The sequence below is a fragment of the Phoca vitulina genome, unplaced genomic scaffold (assembly GCF_004348235.1).
Source record: "Phoca vitulina isolate PV1807 unplaced genomic scaffold, GSC_HSeal_1.0 scaffold3, whole genome shotgun sequence".
Classification (NCBI taxonomy): domain Eukaryota; kingdom Metazoa; phylum Chordata; class Mammalia; order Carnivora; family Phocidae; genus Phoca; species Phoca vitulina.
Genome location: NW_022589706.1, coordinates 54,948,848 through 54,971,357, shown reverse-complemented (window position 1 = coordinate 54,971,357; position 22,510 = coordinate 54,948,848). Strand labels below are relative to the sequence as shown.

At 36.9% G+C, this 22,510-nt stretch overlaps 1 protein-coding gene across 3 annotated transcripts in view; it reads left to right on the top strand.

Annotated features, from left to right (window-relative positions):
* Window positions 1-22,104, top strand: part of CDKL2 (cyclin dependent kinase like 2) — a 44,019-nt gene extending 21,915 nt beyond the window's left edge. The window contains exons 5-14 of one of the 3 annotated variants that reach the window (XM_032400543.1): window positions 1,351-1,463; window positions 2,679-2,818; window positions 5,705-5,793; window positions 7,793-7,928; window positions 9,418-9,716; window positions 10,318-10,411; window positions 12,474-12,597; window positions 12,840-12,946; window positions 18,448-18,536; window positions 19,852-22,104. In XM_032400543.1, coding sequence (XP_032256434.1) covers window positions 1,351-1,463; window positions 2,679-2,818; window positions 5,705-5,793; window positions 7,793-7,928; window positions 9,418-9,716; window positions 10,318-10,411; window positions 12,474-12,597; window positions 12,840-12,946; window positions 18,448-18,513 — 1,168 coding nt within the window. In that variant the 3' untranslated portion in view covers window positions 18,514-18,536; window positions 19,852-22,104. Of the gene's footprint in view, window positions 1-1,350; window positions 1,464-2,678; window positions 2,819-5,704; window positions 5,794-7,792; window positions 7,929-9,417; window positions 9,717-10,317; window positions 10,412-12,473; window positions 12,598-12,839; window positions 12,947-18,447; window positions 18,537-19,022; window positions 19,832-19,851 lie in introns of those variants that run through there. The other 2 variants (XM_032400540.1, XM_032400544.1) reach the window with 2 other exon arrangements.
* Window positions 22,105-22,510: the final 406 nt, after the last annotated feature.

The window sequence follows — 22,510 nt, the reverse complement described above, 5'->3', positions numbered from 1 at the left end:
TTTTTGTGCAATGAGTTGGGAAAGCATACTTATTTTAAAGGTAGGGAAATCAAGGTAAGTAAGTGGTCTGTGTTTTACGATGGGTCGGAAATAGATATGTTTATCACTTGTAAAGAGAGGGAACGTTGGATAAGTCTGACACTGTTGGAATGAGGCAAGGTGGAGCTGGCAAATTGGGGTGGAAACATAATTGAGTGAAGTGTTTTTAAAACATGAATTATCTGCATGAATGAATTCTTCAGAGAAGGGATGGTAACTTCTACTGCTTTGGGTAGAAATCTTTCTAAAATGTTTTCTGTATTTTCTGTGTTTTCAGTGCACACATCATTTAATATTTTCTTGATTACTCTCAGTTCTCATTTTATTGTTATACTGTAAGTTTTGTACCATTTTATTTTATTTTTTTAAAAAATTATTTACTTCAGAGAGGGGGCAGGGGCAGAGGGAGAGTCTTAAGCAGGCTCTGTGCAGAGCATGGAGTCTAATGCAGGGCTGGATCTCACGACCCTGAGATCATGACCTGAGCCGAAACCAAGAGTTGGACTCCTAACTTACTGCGTCACTCAGGCGCCCCTGTACCATTTTATAATTCAGCTATGACCTTAAGAAATTTCAAGGTAGGGGCGCCTGGGTGGCTCAGTTGGTTAAGCATCTGCCTTCAGCTCAGGTCATGATCCCCGAGTCCTGGGATAGAGCCCCTTGTCGTTGGGCTCTCTGCTCAGCGGAGAGTCTCCTCCCTCTCCCTCTGCCTGCTGCTCCCCCTGCTTGTGCTCTCTCTCTCTCTCTCTCTGTTAAATAAATAAATAAAATCTTAAAAAAAAAAGAGAGAGAAATTTCAAGGTAGTTGTCCCTATGCTAATGACACCAGCACATTAAATTCTTGTGACTGATTTTTAAGACGGTTCTTCTATTTTTTTCCCCTGTTACTATCAGTTCTCCTTGTTGTTACTGAATGTGTCTCCGACAACCCCTGGTATGCTGTTTTCAGTGTATGGTGGGATAGACTGATCAACCTTGTTAGAGTTACGTGTAAACAAAGAACAAATAGGCTCTGAATGGAAACCCAAAAGGCTTATTTCCAGAATAAAGTACACATAATAAAGATTTTGACTTTTCAGAAGCCTTTTCCCACTTATGTCACATAATTGAAGTTCCTGAAAATTTGACTTGGGTAAAATTGGGAATTAGTACTTGAAGTTTATAGGGAAATGTATTTTTATGGGTAATTTAAAGCTTGCTTCTACTACTGTTCTCAATACCCAAAATACCAAGTAGTAATATGCAGAACAGACTCAGTGACAATAAACATAGTAGGATGCCAGATTTTATACCACATTTCTTCTATTCCAGGGCTGTTGATGTGTGGGCCATTGGTTGTCTGGTGACTGAAATGCTCATGGGGGAACCCCTTTTTCCTGGAGATTCTGATATTGATCAGCTATATCATATTATGATGTGTTTAGGTAAGATTATACATCTGCATTTTAAATTTTAGAGGTTTTTCCCTTATGTTTTTGCTCGTCTTGGTTTTACAAGTTGTTGGTATGTTAAAGATGGTATGTGTTTTAAGTGGCAGTAGGGAGCAGATAGGAAAATCTCATCTATCTGTCTATATTAATTCATTCTCAGTCTGGCTTTGGCTTGTCTGACGTATGGTCTTATTCATGCTCTCATCCACCCTCCTGTCTCACTCCCCACAAAGAAAAGAGCAAAGACTGTAAATTTTTTCTGTACTTTTGCACTCAGTAAATCACATGTAGAGGATGCAAATGATGATTTATTTTCCTTGGGTTAGCAAGTGTTTGGTGTAATATGACTATTACCCTCATCCTCTCCTTCAAACTGAGAGACACAGAGACTTCCTAGGTAGTTTAATCTTAGTGCTTTGGACAGAATTTTAAAGCTAGACTATCAAAGTCTTCTTACATTTGTTGAAATATCAACTTCATGTTCATAGATGGGACTTGGAAAATGGAAATAATGGGAAAATACTTGAGTTATTTAACTATTGGATTTTAAGTTTCCAGGGTAAAAATTCAATAAACAATTCAATAGGTTCTTACAGCAGAATTTTCATATTTTACACTAGATTAGGTACTAAAATTGAAGAAAAAGATAGAAGTGCTCAAATCAGACCTTAGACACAGGTACAAAATCAGTAGATTTAAGAATTTTTTAAACAATTTTAATTTAAAAAAATTAAAACAATTTAATCTTAATTTTAGAATTAAATTCTTAAAGGGTGGAACTGATTTATCTAGATTAGATTTGGATCATATGACTAATGATATTTTCATTGTTTTGGACAGCACTTTACGCTTTGTTGTTAGAAATGAAGTGTTGGTACTTATATCTAAAAAATTATAAAATGTTCTTTGCTTGTCCTTTATCTGTGCTCCCTTACGATTTCACTTCTATATATAGTGGCTTGTGAATTTTCTAAATGAGTAGGTTGAGATAAGAATGTTAATTTTCTTGAGTTAACTTGCATTAACACCACTATGAAGATTGCTGGATGCCACCACCATAAGAACACTGTTTTGGTTGATTTTGCATGCTGAGAGAGCCCCGAGTCCATAAGTAGTATTCCACTCTTTTGTCCAATCCACTTTCCCCATTTCTTTGCTCTTTCTATCATGATGTATAATGACAGAGATATGTGCTATTCTCACTTCCAGGTAATCTAATTCCAAGACATCAGGAGCTGTTTTATAAAAATCCTGTGTTTGCTGGAGTAAGGTTGCCGGAAATCAAGGAAACAGAACCTCTTGAAAGACGCTATCCCAAGCTCTCTGAAGTTGTGATAGATTTAGCAAAGGTAATCATACTGTTTACTTTCTTATAGTGAATTTATATTATAGAGACTTGGTTTTCTCTTTTTCTTGTCTAGTTGATCTTTTAGGTCAACAATTTCAATATTGATTTAATTTAATTAAATTAATTAATTTTAAGTAAACTCTACCCCTGACATGGGGCTCAAACTCACGACCCTGAGATCAAGAGTCGATGCTCTACCGACTGAACCAGCCAGGAGGTCCCCCACCCCCGCCGCCTTTTTTTTTGGCCGGTGGGCTCTAAGCCCAACTTGGAGCTTAAACTCACAACCCGCAGATCGAGAGTTGCATGCTCCACTGACTGAGCCAGCCAGACACCCTTCTGTTTATTTTAATTTTTTTTTAAAGATTTTATTTATTTGAGAGAGAGCACAAGCAGGGGTAGTGGCAGAGGGAGAGGGAAAAGCAGGCTCCTTGGGAGCCTGATGTAAGACTCTGATCCCAGGACCCTGCGATCATGACCTGAGCCGAAGGCTTAATTGACTGAGCCACCCAGGCGCCCCTGATTTTAATTTTTGTACATAAAGAAAGAGTTTAAATAATTTGGCAGGGGGATCTTCAGAGAGAAAGGCCTGAAAAATTTACTTGTTTTAAGAAACCATTTACTGTTGGGCACCTGGGTGGCTCAGTTGGTTAAGCGACTGCCTTCGGCTCAGGTCATGATCCGGGAGTCCCGGGATCGAGTCCCGCATCGGGCTCCCTGCTCGGCAGGGAGTCTGCTTCTCCCTCTGACCCTCCTCCCTCTCATGCTCTCTGTCTCTCATTCTCTCTCTCTCAAATAAATAAATAAAATCTTAAAAAAAAAAAAAAAAATGTTAAAAAAAAGAAACCATTTACTGTTGTTATCTAGCTGTTTTAAGTGTGAAAATATCCTCACAACAATATGTTTAACACTTAAGATGTAAGCCTATGCAAGTGGAAAAGAGAAGACAAGTAGGATAAGGAAATAAAAAGAAAGGAAAAGAAGTAGCAAAATATTAAAATACAGGGCATAAGATCATGAGCTGTACTATCTTGTTAAAGAGGCTGTTGCTTAGCCACTGGATTCACTAAGTGAACTTAACAAATAAAAGATCATCACCTTTGCCTTGTCTTTGAGGAAGATATTAGGGAAATTCTTACTGGACCTTTGGAATTGTAATCATGGAACACTACATCAAAAACTAATGATATAATGTATGGTGAATAACGTAACATAATAAAATAAAAAAAATTCTTATTAATTTGGACTCTCTTGAAGTATTGATAAAATAAGTACAGTATATCTGAAACACCAGGATCATATGACATTTTCGCAAGATGTTTTTTGCTTTTTAAAATTTTTAAACGAGTTGTTAAAAAAAGTTTAGTAAGCTTATAAAAAATTATAACAAGTTCTTAGAAGAATATATGTCTACTTTTCTACATAATCTTCTAACAGATTCAAATATTTTTTATTGAGACCAGCTTTATGATGTCTATAGAGATTTAAAGGGAATTAAGGTAAAACTATTATCCAATTTGTGTCCCTTATAACAGAATTATATAACTTTTAAACATTTTATAATGGAAAATTTCAAATATAGAAAAGAAAGAATATAGTAGTATAATGAACCCTTGTGTACTTATCATCTAGCTACAGCAATTAACAACCTTTTGACAATCTTTTACCTATCTTCACCCTCCTCAACTTTGTTTTCTGTAGTATTTTGAACCAAATCCCAGATACTATATTATTTCACTTATAAATACCTTAATTATTTGTAGAACTTTTCTTGTTCACTTAAAGCTATTTATTGAGTTCCTTCTATTTTTATTGGCATTGAGTGGTTCCAATAAATCAGAACAAGACCTGCATTAAAATAAAATAATGTAAAGTATCCGGCACAGTAATATATACAGAATAGGCCCTTTCCCTTCCATTCTGCAAGGGCTTTAAATTTTAAAAATTCATGATAATTCCCTAATATTATAAAACTTCTAGCCAATGCTCAAAGTTTCATTGATTTTCTCATAATTTCTTTTTATAGTTTGAATTAGGATCTACATGACATCTGTAGATCACAATTGGTTGATATATCTTAATTTATAAGCTCATATTCGTCTCTTTCTTTTTTGTTTAAACCTTGCCATTTATTTGATAAAGAAAATAGGCGGTTTGACCCTTAGAATTTTCCACATAGTATAGGTTTTATGTTCCTCCCTGTCCTGTATTTCTTATAAACTCATAATAGAACTAGAGCTTGATCTGAATCAGGTTGATTTTTGGCAAGACTACATCTGGTGGTCTTTCTTTTTGTGATATTAGCAACCATTGGTGGTCATGGTCTAGATTTGTTCTTTCTTTTTTTTTTTTTAAGATTTTATTTATTTATTTGAGAGAGAGAGCGCGCATGAGAGGGGGGAGGGTCGGGAGGGTCAGAGGGAGAAGCAGACTCCCTGCCGAGGGGAGCCCGATGCGGGACTCGATCCAGGGACTCCAGGATCATGACCTGAGCCGAAGGCAGTCGCTTAACCAACTGAGCCACCCAGGCGCCCTGTTCTTTATTCTTTATCATTTATTATGTGCTTTTAAAATTCATTGACCATAAAGAGCAATTTTCTATTTTTCTTTCAAAGATTTTATTTATTTATTTGAGAGAGAGAGAGAAAGGGAGAGCATGAGCAGGGGGGAGGGGGGAGGGGCAGAGGGAGAAGCAGGCTCCCCGCTAAGCAGGGAGCCCGATGCAGGACTCGATCCCAGGACCCTGGGATCATGACCTGAGCTGAAGGCAGATGCTTGACCAACTGAGCCACCCAGGCACCCCAATTTTCTATTTTTCTATATTTAGAAATCTAAATGTAGGCAGTTTTTCATTGATATGAGCTGTGTATATTCCTTGGTTTTCCAGAAATGCTTACATATTGACCCAGACAAAAGACCCTTCTGTGCTGAGCTCCTCCATCATGATTTCTTTCATATGGATGGATTTGCTGAGAGGTATAGTACTGACTCATGTTTTCTGGGGCACCCCATCCTAGAGTTAAAGTAAGGGTATTCTCTTACTTCTCTACCCACCTGCTTTTATAGGATCTCAAATATTTACAACCCTACCTCTATTCACCCTTAGCAATTATGCAGTGCTTAGAAGTGGCCCCCTGAATTCACTAAATTAGGGATCTTGGTTTTCACGAAGCAGTCACTTCGTGCTTTTCTTTCTGTTTCCCACTGGAGACATCTACCCCTCAGGTCACTGATTTGTATGTTGCTGCCAGCTGTGAGATGCCATCATCTTGGGTACTGATGCATTTGCAAAGGTGCCGTCTCCCGTTGCCCCTGACCTCACACCACAGCCAGTCCTACGACGCTGTTGCCACTGCTGTGCTGGGACCTTGCTGGGCCCAACCTGGGTGCGCCAGAGCTGCCGGCGTGGGCTCTTGTGCTGCCCCAGCTGCTGGCATCCGTGCAGCTGACAAAACCAAAGATAGTGAGATGAGGGGCAATGACAGTGCTTTATATTTTGGCAACTCGATTTAATCTTTAGCTTAATAAAAGATACCCCGGCTCTCATATTTGCATTTGCATTCAATTAGTTGTGATATGTTCTTTCGATTGAGATGTATGAAGAAACTTTGGCCTCACACAAATATATAGTTGCAAAATGGAAGAGTATTTTAATAGCCCTTTTAGATAATTGTGAGTATTCTTTATCGATTCCATACCCAAAACTGTGATACTATACCAAAACTTGACACTGGTAATTTCTTAAAGGCTGGTTGCGTTGTGGAATCTGAAACCTATCAGTGAACTTTTCTTACCCTGTTACATTAAAATCCATTTGTCTAACTTGCACTTTTTTTTTTTTTAAAGATTTTATTTATTTATTTGACAGATTAGAGACACAGCGAGAGAGGGAACACAAGCAGGGGGAGTGGGAGAGGGAGAAGCTGGCTTCCTGCCGAGCAGGGAGCTTGAGGCGGGGCTCGATCCCAGAACCCTGGGATCATTACCTGAGCCGAAGGCAGACGCTTAATGACTGAGCCACCCAGGCGCCCCTCTAACTTGCACTTTGAGTAGATCTTTTACCCATGCATGCTTTTGTAACATCATTATGAGTCATTTGGAAAATATTGTTTTGTTAAATAATGTAGATCTTTAAAATGATAACATATTTCATTATATGGTATCAAAAAGCCACATTCTCTGTCATCAGAAAAGTCTTTTTAAGTATTGGGAATCTGTTAAGGTCACAGTAGTGGACACAAGTTTAACAGAATTCTAATTTTGCATAAAATTTGAATTTTATCATTAACACAAATATTATCTGTTGCTTTCCCTTCTTCATTAAAAAAAAAAAATGTCTGCAGAATACCCCAAGTCTGAATAACTGTAGTAGTTTTCTGTCAGTTTTTAAGTAAAAATATTCCATGAAAAAAGTGGCTAGTATAGTTTGTATTTCAAATACTCACACAATTCCTTTTCTTTTTTTTATTTTTAAAGATTTAATTTATTTGAGGGAGAGAGTGTAGGAGCAGGGGGGAGGGGCAGAGGGAAAGGGAGAAGCAGACTCCCTGCTGAGCAGGGAGCCCAATGCTGGGCTTGAACGAAGGACCTTGGGGTCATGACCTGAGCCAAAGATCAGCCGCTTAACCAACTGAGCCACCTAGGTGCCCCCATAGTCTAGTTTAATATTCAATTTTAAAAAAGATTTTATTTATTTATTTGAGAGAGAGGGTGAGTGAGAGAGAGAGAGAGAGAAGGAGCAGGGGGAGGGGCAGAGGGACAGGGAGAAGCAGACTCCCCGCTGAGCAGGGAGCCAGATGTGGGGCTGGGACTCCAGGATCATGACCTGAGCTGAAGACAGATGCTTAACTGACTGAGTCACCCAGGTGTCCCTTAATACTTAATTTTTAAAAATAAATACCTTGAAAATGAATTTTTTTCTAGATTTATCTGTTTTATGCAATTTTATTGCATTGACAAATGTATTTTTATGTAGATTTTCTCAGGAACTACAATTAAAAGTACAGAAAGATGCCAGAAATATTTCTTTATCTAAAAAATCCCAAAACAGAAAGAAGGAAAAGGAAAAAGATGATTCCTTATGTGAAGAGAGAAAAACACTTGTGGTACAGGTAATGACCATGTCTTAATGTGTATTAAGTTTTTTTTTTTTAAGATTATTTATTTATTTATTTATTTGAGAGAGAGAGAGAGAGAGAGAAAGAGCACAAGGGGCGGGGGTTGGAAGGGGCAGAGAGAGAAGCAGACTCCCTGCTGAGCAGGGAGCCCGACACAGGACTCGATAACAGGACCCCGGGATCATGACCTGAGCCGAAGGCAGACGCTTAACCAACTGATCCTCCCAGGTGCTTCAGTGTATATTCAGTTTTAGATTTAGTTTATCCTTAAATTTTTGGAGTTAAAAAATGAAGATGAAGAAAGGTTTTCTGAGTGGTGAACACGTTAACTTTTAGATTAGTTGTAAAAATGTTATCTTCTTTTTAGACATTCCCTTTTAAAAAACTGTCTTAACATATCATGTATTGAATGCCTACTGTGTATCAGACTGTGCAATAGGTCTTGTCAGGAAATCATATTCATCTAAGAACATTTAGATACTCGTGCTCACGTGTAAACACATGGACACAAACCATTTTTTTCCTTAAGTGATAGGAGAGAAAAATATCACTTTAAAAATTTTGTATAGAGCATTTTAAAATTGATATTCAAATTATTTGAAGTTTACTTTTGCAGGTAGGTTATCCAGAATCTGTTCTTGGTGAGGTAATTCAAGTCCACTGCCAACCCACTCCCAGTTTCTCAAGTGAACTGAAAGAAGAAGGAGTTCTCAATTTTATATTTCAATTTGTACTTTAGATATATAAGAACAAAAGTGGGCATACTTTGTTCCTCTTTCACATTTTTTTCTACTGAAATATATATATATAAATTTGCTATATGTATGTATCATATTAATCTGATGCTAGTGTGAATTGCATTTCTTTTTCTTTTAGAGATTTTTTATTTTTAAGTAATCTCTGCACCCACCGTGGGGCTCGAACTTACAATCCTGAAATCAAGAGTTGCATGCTCTACTGGCTGAGCCAGCCAGGTGCCCTGTGAATTGCATTATTTTTTATTATTTTTTATTTTTTAAATTTTTTTAAAGATTTTATTTATTTATTTGACAGAGAGAGACACAGCGAGAGAGAGAGAACACAAGCAGGGAGAGCGGGAGAGGGAGAAGCAGGCTTCCTGCGGAGCAGGGAGCCCGATGCGGGGCTCGATCCCAGGGCCCTGGGATCATGACTTGAGCTGAAGGCAGACGCCCAACGACTGAGCCACCCAGGCGCCCCTGCATTTTTATTCAAAATACATGTCTGACCAAGAATCCTGGGTTTAATTTTAATTCTATAGATAGAGTAAAGAAAACAGGAGCACAGTAAGGTGGTATTTATGGAATTTTGCTTTGGTTGACAAATTCTTTATAGGAAGAGATGATTTTTCATTCTCCTCAGATCATTAATGTTTTTAACTTTTTTTTTTTTTAGCAAAGGCAATATATTTTGTTTATTGCAGTATATTTGACATACTGTTATTAACATTTTTATTAATGGTCAGGATACCAATACTGATCCCAAAATTAAGGATTCTAAAGTATTTAAAATAAAAGGGTCAAAAATGGATGGAGAAAAGGTTGAAAAAGTCAGTCGAGCTTCAAATACGAGCTGTCTCCCTGACCATGGGATGAGCCACCTCAGAACGGTGCCTCCTACCAGCCTCCGAGATTGCAGCGATGGCAGTGTGGACCACTCTAGAAGTCCGGGTGTGGCAATCCCTCGCCTTGCGCACAGCCTTGCTGGGGTGGCTCCCAGTATTAATTCTGGAATGGTGACTATCCCAGGAGTTCCGAGTTACAGGTATGAATTAGGAAAATAAGAACAAAGAGTTGTTTAAAGGGTATGTTTGCAAACTGCAAGTGTTTGTCAATTCAGCCATATTATGTTAGTTTCAGGCTTCTGGGTGCTCTTCTTTCTTGTCAGGATTCTGTTTCAAAAGCCTTTTGGCCTACGTGATGAAAATTACTAGCATTTGATTAAAAAAAATTCACCTGAGTATTAAGAAAGAAGGATTGTGTACTGTTTAAGGTGAAGAAGCTTTACAACTATTTAGTCTAAAAACGTGAAAGGAGGTTATCATAATAAAAGCAGTAATTGGTTTTAAGGGTCTGCTGCTACATGGTATGGCTGTGGGCGTTTGGTGGTCCAAAGAAGCTCATTTTGGAAATTTGGTGGAAGGAAAGTAATTTATTTGGTTGGAGTTGGGAGCTAGGTGGGAGGCATGAGGGTAGCGGCAAAGGACAGAATGTTTCACCAGATCTATATTCATTGTGTATTTAAGAACAGGCATTAAATGCTGATTAAACTGCAGGTCGCTTGGTTTTGTGTCATTTGGTTTTGGTTTTGTGCTTGAAAAATAATTACCGCTGGTTCTAACTTAAATTTTTTGTTGTTGTTACAGAGTGGATGAGAAAACCAAGAAGTATTGTATTCCATTTGTTAAACCAAATAAACATTCTCCATCAGGCATTTATAATATTAATGTGACCTCATCAGTAAGTGAACTATTCCCAGTGGTAGAAGAGCAAGCATTAGTCATTTCTAGACTTCTACTCATTTTAAATATAATAGCGAAGAACTGAGTCTTTTATTTGGAGACATATCATAAAGTGGAACCTTAATTATATGTATATCATCCCAACCTGTCATAATCAGAAATGTGAAAGTCTTAAAGTTTAAGTAAGTTTTGCAAGTCTAGAAGTTTAAATATAAGATATTATTTAAATGACATCTGCTTTAATTTTTTTGGTAACAGTACATTTTCTTAATACTTGGTGATAGGTTCTTTTGTAGAGTAGGTGACAAGATAAATTGTACCTCACTCATGCCAGATTTTTGGTGAAAGTATTCTATTTATTCATTTACAAAAATTTATTATGTATTATATATGAGACACTGGAGATGGATAAATCAAATCCCTCTCTTCAAGGAGCTCATGGTCTAGTTTAGGATCAACAGATTCAAACAGTGTCAGATTATAATAGTGGAATCATGTACAAGGTTCAGAGGTCTTCTGAAGATTCAGAGGAGTGTTACTATGCTCAACATAGCTGCCAGAATGCTTCTTTTTAAAGTTAACTTAAATCATCATTATTCTTCCACTCAAAACCCTCCATTGTCTTGTCATCTCTGAATAAAGACCAAAGTCCTTGACAGGGCCTGTAAATCCCTGATTGACTTCCTCATCCCTTTATTCCATTCCGGCTACTCTCATTCTTGATCAATCCATTCCAACCCACTGATTTCCTTGTATTCATCGAACGTGACCAGACATGCTCCTACATTTGGGCTTTTGCACTTGTTATTTCCTCTGCTTTAGAACATTGTTTCCCCCGATAATCCAAAGAATTTGCTTTTTCTCCTCCTTGGCTTACATGAAGCCTTATTGTGAGGTCCTCCCTAATATTTGAACTCATTTTATCTCCCATTACTCTCTATCCTCTCTCCTTGCTTAATTTTTTCCCATTGCATACATCTAACAGCCTCTATATTCACTTATTTATATATTGTCTGTCTCTCCCAACTAGAATGTAAGTTTCTGAGGCAGAAATATGTGTTTTGTTTGTTTCCTTCCTTACAGCTCTACCCTATACCTAATACAGTGTCTAGCACATAGAAGATGTTTGAGGAATGTGGTGAATTAATTCTTCTGCCAGGGAATGGGAGGTGTGGATGTGTTCCCAAAGGAGTATTTTTCTCCCAGATTTCCCTCCTCTACCCTTCTCATTATCCTCAGTCTGAAAAATATAGTCTTCTTTTCATATCTCTCATGATTTGGGCATTGCATTTGTTTTTCTTTTTATTATTCTTGGCCCACAATTTCTATAACCATAGTACTTCCCTTTTCTTCCACACCCTACTGATTTCTCTGTAGATATTTTTGTGTTTTACATTCTTGGTCTGCTTTGGCAGATTACTTTGATCAGCAAGGCTTTTCAGAGTAGCTGGCTCAATACCACGTTGCTGGAATTGATATCGGCCTTCTTTCAGGCATTGCATAATCAAGGCTGTCTGTTAATTTTAGATCTTATTTCTGTTTATCCTTATTTTTAAGAGGCAGTCAAGAGAGGAGGTAGGGATTAGTGGGGAGAAGACACACTTGAGTCTCTTCTTGATGAAAATTAGTGGAGGCAGAGTTAAGCCTAAACTTTCTTCAACATCTGGGTTGAAGACCAATACCCCTCTCCCCTGCCTCATGCTCTAATTCTGAGATGTGAATAATGTATTATTATAAGCATCTCTTATATATTTTATTTGTCACTCTTTGAATATGTAAATCTAGTAGTTTGAACTCATTATTTTTTTTGTACTTACAGATAGTTCTTTTGAACTAATTATTTTATAACTGATTTGAACCAAGAGCCTTAACACTTACTCTATTCAGAGAACAAGAAGAAACATCCAATTAAAGAAACTCAAAAGCTCATTGCAGGACTTCTGAAGTTTTGTGTTATTCTTAAATTCCTAAAGTTTAGGATATCAATATATTAGTTACAAAAGGGGCAAGCCAAGCTTACCTGGGAGCTAATTCACTTGTGTTAATCATTCTGATCTTAGGTCACTAGTGAAAAGAGCCTACTTCAGGCAAATAAGAAAAGAAGGGAATACTCTAAGACAGATGTCCGTTTGCCTGAACTAAACTATAATCATCTCCCTGAACTAAGAGCCTTGGAAGGCATAGGTATGTTTATAATGCTTTTACTTTTTCAGCCTTTTTGTATACATTATTGAAAATGTATGTTAAATAAACTAACAAAATACTAAATATAAAAATTAGAGTAACTTTACATATTTATGTAAATATGTCCAGATGTATGTAAGTAAATATGTACACTGAGTACACACTGAGGGACAGATTCAGAATGTGGAAAAGCTAAAAAAATGTCTAATTTTTTCACTGTGTTTATGGTTATTTTTATTTAGCTCGAAACTCCAGGTTAATAAGGAAAGAGAACAAAAATCTTTCAGAATCTCGAATTCCTTCTCTGGCCACTATTGACTTGCACACGCCCAGTATCACGTTACATCAGGTACGGAAATCCTCTCCTGGTTGGATAGAACTTGGGTCTCATAATTCCTTATTAAACTAGCTTAGGGAAAGTTTGCTTTTAAGGATTGGGCACATTTATTGGTAGGATCTATACCATTTTGTTTGTTAAATTTTTTCTTACTGTTCATTGCCCTCAGTACCTTTATTACATATATATTTATATAGACATTTTCCAGCTTACAGTCATCACTTTTTTATAGATTAAAAATGCATGTGTGTGTGTGTATGTGTGTGTGTGTGTATAAAGCTTAACTATGGCTTTTATATAACTTTTGTGGTAATTTATAGTATTTCACTGCATTAACCCCAATGTTATAACCCATATTTCATTCCTTGAATTGTTTTTATTCTTTTAAAATGTATCATCTATTTGACATTTTCCCCCAAGACAATCCACTCCACGCATGTTAAAGACTGGTTCTTCTATATATAATTATTTTTCTGTAATTTCTCTTAATTCTTCAGAATACTTACGTTTCTGCTGCTTCAACAACAGTCATATCACTCATTTTCACATTAAGAAAACAGGCAGACTTTTAAATTTCCTGAGCCAACCATAACTAGTTATAAATTCTGGATATGTATCATTGCACTTACAGATTTCTCACCTCTCCTTGACGCTGGACAACTTTTGTTTTGGAATTTAATTCTGCATCCTCATTATTGAAGCATTTCTGTTCCCTAGGAAGCACCTGTATGTTGCCTCTGTCTCTATGTGGATGTTTTTTTCTACCACTACTCCTTAAATAATTTTGTAGAGCTCTACAAACAAGGGGAATAATATTGTTGGGGGAACAAATTACAGAGACAGTTACCCAGCGATACTGAGAAACAGGTTTATTGACTGCTATTACATAACCAAATCTAGTTTCATGAAATGGAAGAAAAGCTTTGGCGGCCTTCATACTTCAAATTTTTATTTGTTCCTTTGAACTAATCCTCTTGTATTTATAAACTGGTTCTGCATTTTTATTCTTAGTTTACTTGTTCATTTCCCAGTTGTATTTAAAATACACTAAAGGAGAAAGTAAGTGTAGTGAAAAACACAAATTAATACCAAAATAAGATGAATGTGTGTGTGTGGAAAATCTGAATGGGAAGAGAAACAACAGGAGACTGAAAGCAAGAGGCTTTCTGGCGGAAGCTGTGACTTGCCTTGCGCTTTTCATGGTATGGATCAATACGTTCAACCAAATTTTGTTTCTGTGCCTAACACAAACATTTTCATATTTATAAAAGTCTATTTTTATAGACTTGTGGAACATCTGTAAGATAGATCTTTGTAAGTAAAGTATGGCATAATCCATGGAATCTGTCTCCACTCGCCCACTTCCTACACACTTACACCCGTTATGTACTTTTCTATGCACGTAGCTACACGTTTTTTTCTCTTAGCAGTGGTGAAGCTTCATCCCACAAATTTTGATATGTTGTATTTTCATTATACTCAGTCCAAACATTTTCTTAGTTCCCTTGTAATTTCTTGTTTAACCCAGGAATTATTTAGAAATGTGTTGTCTTATAGTTAGATATTTGAGGTTTCCCTAGTATTTTATTATTATTGATTTGTAATTTAATTCCATGTGGTCAGGGAATATACTGTGTATGATTTTGATTGTTTTTGATTCACTGAGATATGTTTTATGGCCCAGCATATGGCCTATCTTGGTGAATGAACCTGTTCCCTTGAAAATAATGTATATATTCTTCAGTTGTCGGACATACCCTACTATAAATGTGAAATTAGAGTAAGGTGGTAATAGTGTTCTTCAGATCTTCTGTGTCCTTAATGATTTTTTTGTTTGTTTGGTCCTATCAGTTTCTGAAAGAGTGCTGTCAAAATCTTTTACTGACTGTGGAATTACTTATTTTTCTCTTATATCTGTTTATTTTTGTTTCATGTATTTTAAATCTCTATTATTAGGTACATATACACTTATAATTGTTTTTGTCTTCTGATACACTGTTCCTTTTATCATTATGAAATGTCTCACTTTATCTCTTGTAGTGCTCTGTGCCATGAAGTTAATTTTATCTGAGATTAAGATAGCCACTCCAGCCTACTTATACTTATTTGTTTCCATGGTATATCTTTTTACTTTCATACAGTCTGTTTTTAAAATTTACAGTGTTTCCTATAAGTAGGGTCTTTCTTTTGTATCCATTCTGTCAGTTCAGTTCTTTTAATTGAAATGTGTATTGGTGTTCTCTTGCTGCTAATATACTGCTACCAACTTAAAATACTTCCTATCTCACAGTTTCCGTGGGTCAGAAGCCCGGGCATAGCTGCTTCTCTCCTTGAGTCTCACAGGTCGAAATCAAGATGTCAGCAGAGCTGCATTTCTTTCTGGAGGCTCTAGGGGAGAATCTATTTCCAGGCCCACTCAGATTGTTGGCAGAATTTAGTTCCATGAGGTTGTGGGACTGAGGTCCCTGTTTCTTTGCTGGCTGACCCTTGGGGGTTGTTGTCAGCTTCTAGAGACTACCCACATTCCTTGCCTTGTGGCCTACTTCTCCCATCTACAAAGCTAGCAATAGTGGTCAAGTCCTTCTGACTCTTTGATCCTCTCTTGCCTCCCCTTCTGTCTCATCTCTGACTTACTCTTCTGCTTTTAGGAGTGCCCGTGATTGGTTTGCCAGGCCTATCCTGGGCCTGCCAGAATAATCTTTCTATCTGAGGGTCAGCTTATTAGTAACATTAATTCCTTGTGCAAAGCTGCTTCATAGCAGGAGCTAAATTAGTTTGATTGACTAAGCAGGGGCAGGAATCTTAGGGGGATAGTTTCAGAATTCTGCCTGCTAGTGAATACTTAGGCCATTAACATTTAATGTGATTATTGATATATCTGGATCTAGGTCTATATATTATATAGATACAATATATATAATATATATCTTATATAGATATAAGATCTAGCTCTTTATATTATTTGTTTGTTTGTTCCCTTGTTTTCCCTTTCCAGTCTTCTTTTGTATTTGAATATTTTTAGTATTAGCTTTTTGGGGATATTTCTTGGTATGATTTTTTTTAGTGATTGCTTTAGGTTTTGCAATGTACATAACTAATCTTTCACAGTGTACTTAGGGTAAATATTGTACCACTTATAAAATGTAGAAAACTTGCAAACATATTTCCTTTTACTTCAACCTGGACTTTATGTTAGAATTATATGTCTCTTATTTACATACATTGAAAACTATACTAGGTCATACATTTTGCTGTAAACAGTCATAAATATTTTAAGCAATTAAGGGAGAAAAGTAGTCTTCTATATTTACCTAACCACTTACCGTTTCTGTTGTTCTTACCTTCTTTCTTAAAGATTACAGTTTTGTTTTCTGGTATCATTTTTCTTTAGCTTGAAAAACTTTCTTTAGCATTCCTTCCAGAGCAGGTTTGATGAGTGACAAACTCTTTTAGTTTTACTTCATTTGATAATAACTTTATTTTGCCTTCATTCCTTAAATATATTTTCAATGGATAAAGAATTTGAGTTGGTAGGTTGCTTTTTAAAAATTTTTCTTCCAGGACTACGAGACATCATTCCTTTATCTTATGATCTCTCTGATTTCTGGTGGGACATTTTTAGGCATTTGAATTTTTTGCCTGTATGTAATGTTTCATTTTTGTCTAGCTGTTTTCAAGATTTTATCTTTATCTTTTTGTGTTCATTAGCTTGGATATGATGCACTAAGCATAGTTTTCGTTGAATGTGTACTGTTTGGCATTTGCTGAACTTCTTGATTTATAAACTTACCTCTTTTACCAAATTTGGGAAGTTTTTGGTCATTATTTTTTCAAATATTTTTTTGTGCCATAATATTTCTGTCTCTTTTTTTTCTGAGAGTCCAATGACATAGATATGAGACCTTTTGGTATTTTCTACAGGTTCCTGAGACTCTGCTTTCCTTCATCTTTTTTTTTTTTTTAAATCTCTGCTGTTCAGATTGGGTAGTTTCTATTGATTTATCTTCAAGTTCTTTGACTCTTCACTTTGTCATTTTCTTTCTGCTATTTAAGCCTGTCCAGAGAGGTTTTAAAATTTCAGATACTGTATTTTTAAGTCCTAAAAGTCTACTTGGTTCTTTTTTAGGGCTTGTATTTCTCTGCTAGGAATTCCTGTTTCTTCATTCATTTCAGGTTTGTTTTCCTTTACCTCATGTAACATAGTTATATTACTTCTTTAAAGTCTCTCTCTCTCCCTCTCCCTATCTATCTATATAACTTATCTAAGTTTATAAAGTCCCAACATCTGGGCCATTTCAGGATTGGTATCTGTTGATTGCCTTTTCCCTTGAGAATTGATCACACATTCCTGGATTTTTTTTTTTTTTAAGATTTTATTTATTTATTTTACACAGAGAGAGAGAGAGAGAGCACAAGTAGGGGGAGCAGCAGGCAGAGGGAGAGGGAGAAGAAGGCTCCTGGTTTAGCAGGGAGCCCGACGAGTGGCTTGATCCCGGAGCCCTGGGATCATGACCTGAGCCGAGGGCAGATGCTTAACCGACTGAGCTACCCTGGTGCCCCGCTGGATCTTTTTATGGCCAATAATTTTGATTGTATCTTGGAAACCGTGAATGTTATGTTGTGTAGTCTCTGGGTCCTGTTCTAATCATTTATAATCTTCTGGAGAATATTGAAATTTTTGTTTTAGCAGGCAGTCATCCAAGTTTTGTTCACCCTATAAATTCTGCCTTATCTCCTGTGAGAAGTGTTTTCAAACCTCAGTTCTCTAAGTCTTTGATATCCTAGTTTGCATCTGTCCTGTGCTTATGTGGCTCCGGGGTTAGCTAGAGACTTGTGAAGGTAATTCAAATCTCAGTTCAGTCCTCCCAAGCCTCTGCTGTGCTGGTGGGGCTCTCCCATGCATGCATGCTTCAGGAGCTGGGCTGAGACTCCTGTGGGTCTATACACAGAATTAGAGCGTCCCCTCCTCTAATTCGCTTCCCTCCAGGACCATCCCTCTCCCCCCGTACTTCCTGGCTTGCAGGGACCCTTTTTCCTGGTTTCTCTGGGATAACAAGGGAGTTTCTTTCAGACTTTTGGCCTCTTGTACTTCTTCATTACTCTGAGACTAAGGCCTGCTTTTTGGGCAAAGGCATAGGAGTAAAAAACAGACAAAATTGGAAACTGACCCCCATGTGAAGGACCACATTGCCAACTTTTGACTCCTCTCCTTAATCTTCAGTTGTTTTTTATATTTTTCTTAAAGGGTTTTATTTGTTCGTTCAGTAGGAGAGATGGGTTGCAGCGGGTTTGTACTACCTCTGCACCTCAGAAGTATCTTGTAACACATGTATCAACAAAGAGGCCAAAGAATAACATCTCTTTACTTCATCATCCTCTTCTGTGCCAACAACTTGAGCTATGAGTAGTTAATTCTAAACATCTGATATTTGAACAACAAGAATTTGGATTTGGGGAGGATTGGGACTTTCACAATCATTGAGAATCTGTAATGCTTGACTATTAACTTATAGGTATCAGGATCTCCCCTGTCAGATGATTCGGAGGCTGATTTGCGTCGAATGGAACACCAGCACTGAGAGTCATTTTGGTTCTGAACTGGGTATGTCTGGTTTCTCATACTTAAAGCAAAGTAACCCTCCATGGGAAATATTTTATAGCTTGCTGAAGTTCAAATTCTGCAGCTAAAGCATTCTCCAGTGATTGATTCCATGAGAACTCCTGATAGAGAAAGAGATGTGCCACTTAAAAAAAACTAGAAGTGGCATTTGTTTCTGGGATGAAATCCCTTTTCATAGAGCTTGCATCTCTTGCTCTTAAACTAATCTCCTGTATTTTATTGGCTACAGTAATGTGAATTTACAGTGACAAGTGCTGTGGAAGGATATATACTTATCTCCATTATCAGTCATTTGTCCCTTTGGGCTTTTAAAGCAAGAAAGACAAAATGATTGCTTGGTAATCTTTTTCCCAATAAAGAAGGATCAGCACTATAATAGATGATTGCCTTCCTTTTATTTATTTTTATTTTTGTTTTTTATTTTTTGCTTCTAATGGACTTTATCACTGTCCTGCTCCAACACCACAGTAAAAAGGGCCCCGCAAGCTCCAGGCCTGTACCATGTGTCACCACAGTGAAAACAGGGCCCACTGGAACACTTTCCCACCCCACTGTGGACCTACTCGCAGGATAAACACATGTCACACATTTTTTTTTAAAGAAAACAGAATAAATTAATAACTTAAGTGACTAGACACCAACAGTGATTTGAAAAATTAAATGTCAATTTTAAATGGTAACAGGATTGCCTTCCTTTTAAGTATAACTGTTTAGTACTAAAAAACCGAAAAACAAAAATCGGACCTTTTGAGTGGTAATTTACTATGTGACAAGTCATCCAATGTTTAGTATCTTATTAACTCTGTAAAATGTGATGATAATAAAATCCCACATTCTCATAAATGTGTTGTTGGAATTAATCTTTTAACCTCCACAAAGCCTTTGGAAAGTCTGTGACATCATATGTGAATTTACTGTGAAGTGAACAAGTCTTAAGTTTCAGTTCCTCGCTGCTACGGGTCCCTTCCCAGGCCCTGGGAGAAGTCTTTGCAATGCACTCATTACACATACTCTATAAACTGTAGCCCCTATGAAACTTGGATCTATGTTGTCAAAACTAGTCATTATTTACATACAAGGAGATGGTGTGCTATACATGACAGTTTCGGTTGATAATTGTCCTAAAGATTGCCTTTAAAATCTTGTTTTTGATATATATGGTCTAAAGTTTTCTTAGACTGTGTAATACTTACAATATTACAAATATATTCAATGTGAGAAAGCAAGTGAGATAGAAATCCATTTCTAGGAAGATTTTACGTAGACCATTTGGGCATATGTCCCCCTGTGATTTTAGATGCTGCTTTAGCCCTTGAGATGACATCGTCTTGCCACAAAAGTGCTGATAACCTACAAAGAGAGATTCGTGGGTTTGTCCTTTACTTCGGAACTGCCTGCATTTTCTGAGAAAGGCCTTGCAGAAGAAAAAAGACAAAGACTTCCAAGTGTTTCCCAGGAAGCCCCTCCCCGACTGATATCCTGTCACCTTTCAAGTCCACTGTTGCTATTTCAAGATATATCCGATGGAAGAATAGTGATATGGTTCTTATTACATGAATGTGTATTTACTATTAGTAGATTGTGCATTTAAAATTACCCAAGATTAAAAATGAGTTTAAAAAGGGACAAAGAAACATTATAATGGTCATGTTATATGAACTTTCTGTGTTATCTGTATAAACGTGTACATTTATTTAGGAATGGGTTTGGTGGAGGAGGTGATAAAAACTAAGATCTGTTGAAGAAATGAAAAAATTAGGATCAGTAAGAGAAAATGTTTCCTTTACCCTAATTTAACTATAAATATACATTTAAAAAGCTTGCTTGTTTCTAGGCTTTAAGGAGATATGTAATTGCTCTCTATAGATAGACGTATGTCTTTGGTTTCTGTGATTATTGTTGATGTTTGATCATTATATTATGGGAATCTGACCTCTCTGCTGATTTTCTAAGAACCACACTAATGCAAATTTCTCAAAGAAACCTTTTATGTCTAATGATTTAGTGTGACTCCGACCTTAGATAGTCCTCTTTATTGTAAGATTCTGGTGCCAGTGTTCCTGCATGCAGGAACAGGATTGAAATAAGAATGGTAAAGGAGAATTTTGTAGGTAATCTTTCGAGTTGAGGACTATGCTTGTCATTGAGAAAGGAAGTATATACATACAGAATTAGGAGATGGGAAGCTGGCTTACCGACCGACTTGGACTGATTACTTTTCTCTTGGCCAATTACTGTTGAACTCCACCCTGAAGAGGCTTTGGGAAGGAAATGTCCACTGTTATGGACTTCACTCCTGTCTGCTGATAGTTTGAAGGTGATAGCAGACAGCACCCAGAGGTGTTCCTGTCTTCTCGTTTCCTCAAACACTTAGGCCTTCCCGAAAGTTCTTCATCAACAGGCAAAACTATCTACCTACAGTCCACACATCTTTTCTCGGGCCCCAGTCCATGACTTTCAGGTGGGAAGCTTAAGCCAGTTTGGCTCTAGGTTTTTGATTTCTAGTGTGCTGGTCATACTTGGCATTTATTGTTTTAGAGAATGGTTGTTAAGGGGACCAGAATTTGTGTGGGATTTTTGCCTTAACCAGTTAACAACGTGTTGTTTTTTTCCAAAAGGCACTGACTAGAACTTAGCCCAAGAATTTAACTAGCACTTTTCTCTATTACTCTGCGGAGCTTAATATTGAAATTCTGACTTTAGATACTTGGTCCTCAGAAGAGCAGGACATTCAGGAGGAGGCAAATTGAGGGATTCCAAAGTAGAAGTCTGTAGGTGGTTCAATTAAAATTTGGTCTTGATTTTGAAGCTCTATTTTTAACCTCTGACCAGGTGTTTGACTAGATTGGTATGACTAACGTGCTAGACAAAAGTAATGTGTAGGCATGAATAGGCTTCACACTGAGGTATTGTTTTATTTTTACTTTAAGAAGTGTTGCCAACGGACTGTACAGCGTGGGAAGCAGACAGTACTTAAAAGCCAAGTGGCTTTCCAGCTTATTTTGGTGTTGTTTTTATTTAAAGATCAGTGTGACCATATCACCTCAATGTCTGAGGATCTAAGATCAATTACCTTTTCATTTCTATATTTGCTTTTGGTATCTTTTGTCTATGAAAACAGTTTGTGAACTTTAGAATTAAGGAACTAAATATAATTTACTGTAAGTGCAAGCTGAGACTGGAGGATCATATGTGGTTAGAACCTTGGCAGAACTACTTGAAAAAGAAGATTTTGCAAACTGGAGCTATAGATGCTGAACCAAAAATAATTCTTTCAGTTTAAGATTACTTTGCTCTCCTTACAAGGATGCAATTAAACCTAATAGGAAATATGTGTACGTCCTGGTGGAGAGAAATGGGCTTGCTGTGTGGATGTATGTTTTACAATTAATAAATATTATATCTTACTGAGCTCCACAGATGGTTTTATTTGCATTTATTTAAGAGCATACAAATAATGTATACAACATTGTATGGAATTCAACAAATAAATTTGAAATAATCTGTTAATTCTTTTTTGGAAACTTTGGTACAGGGGTGGCAAGTTGTCTTTTTTTAAATTAAGTTTTTAATTTTAATTCCAGTATAGTTAACATAGTGTTATGTTAGTTTCAGGTGTACAATATAGTGATTCAACAATTCTATACATTACTCAGTACATGGTAAGTGTACTCTTAATCCCCTTCACCTATTTCTCCCACCCCCCACCTACCTCCCCTCTGGTAACCCTCTATTTGCTCTCTATTTAAGGGTCTGTTTTGAGGCACCAGGGTGGCTCATTTGGTTAAGCGTCTGCTTTCGGCTCAGGTCATGATCTCGGGATCCTGGGATCGAGCCCCATATTGGGCTCCCTGCTCAGTGGGAAGTCTACTTCACCCTCTCCTGCCCCTCCTCCCACCTGTTCTCTCTCTCTCTCTCTAACAAATAAATAAATAAAACCTTTAAAAAAAAAGGGG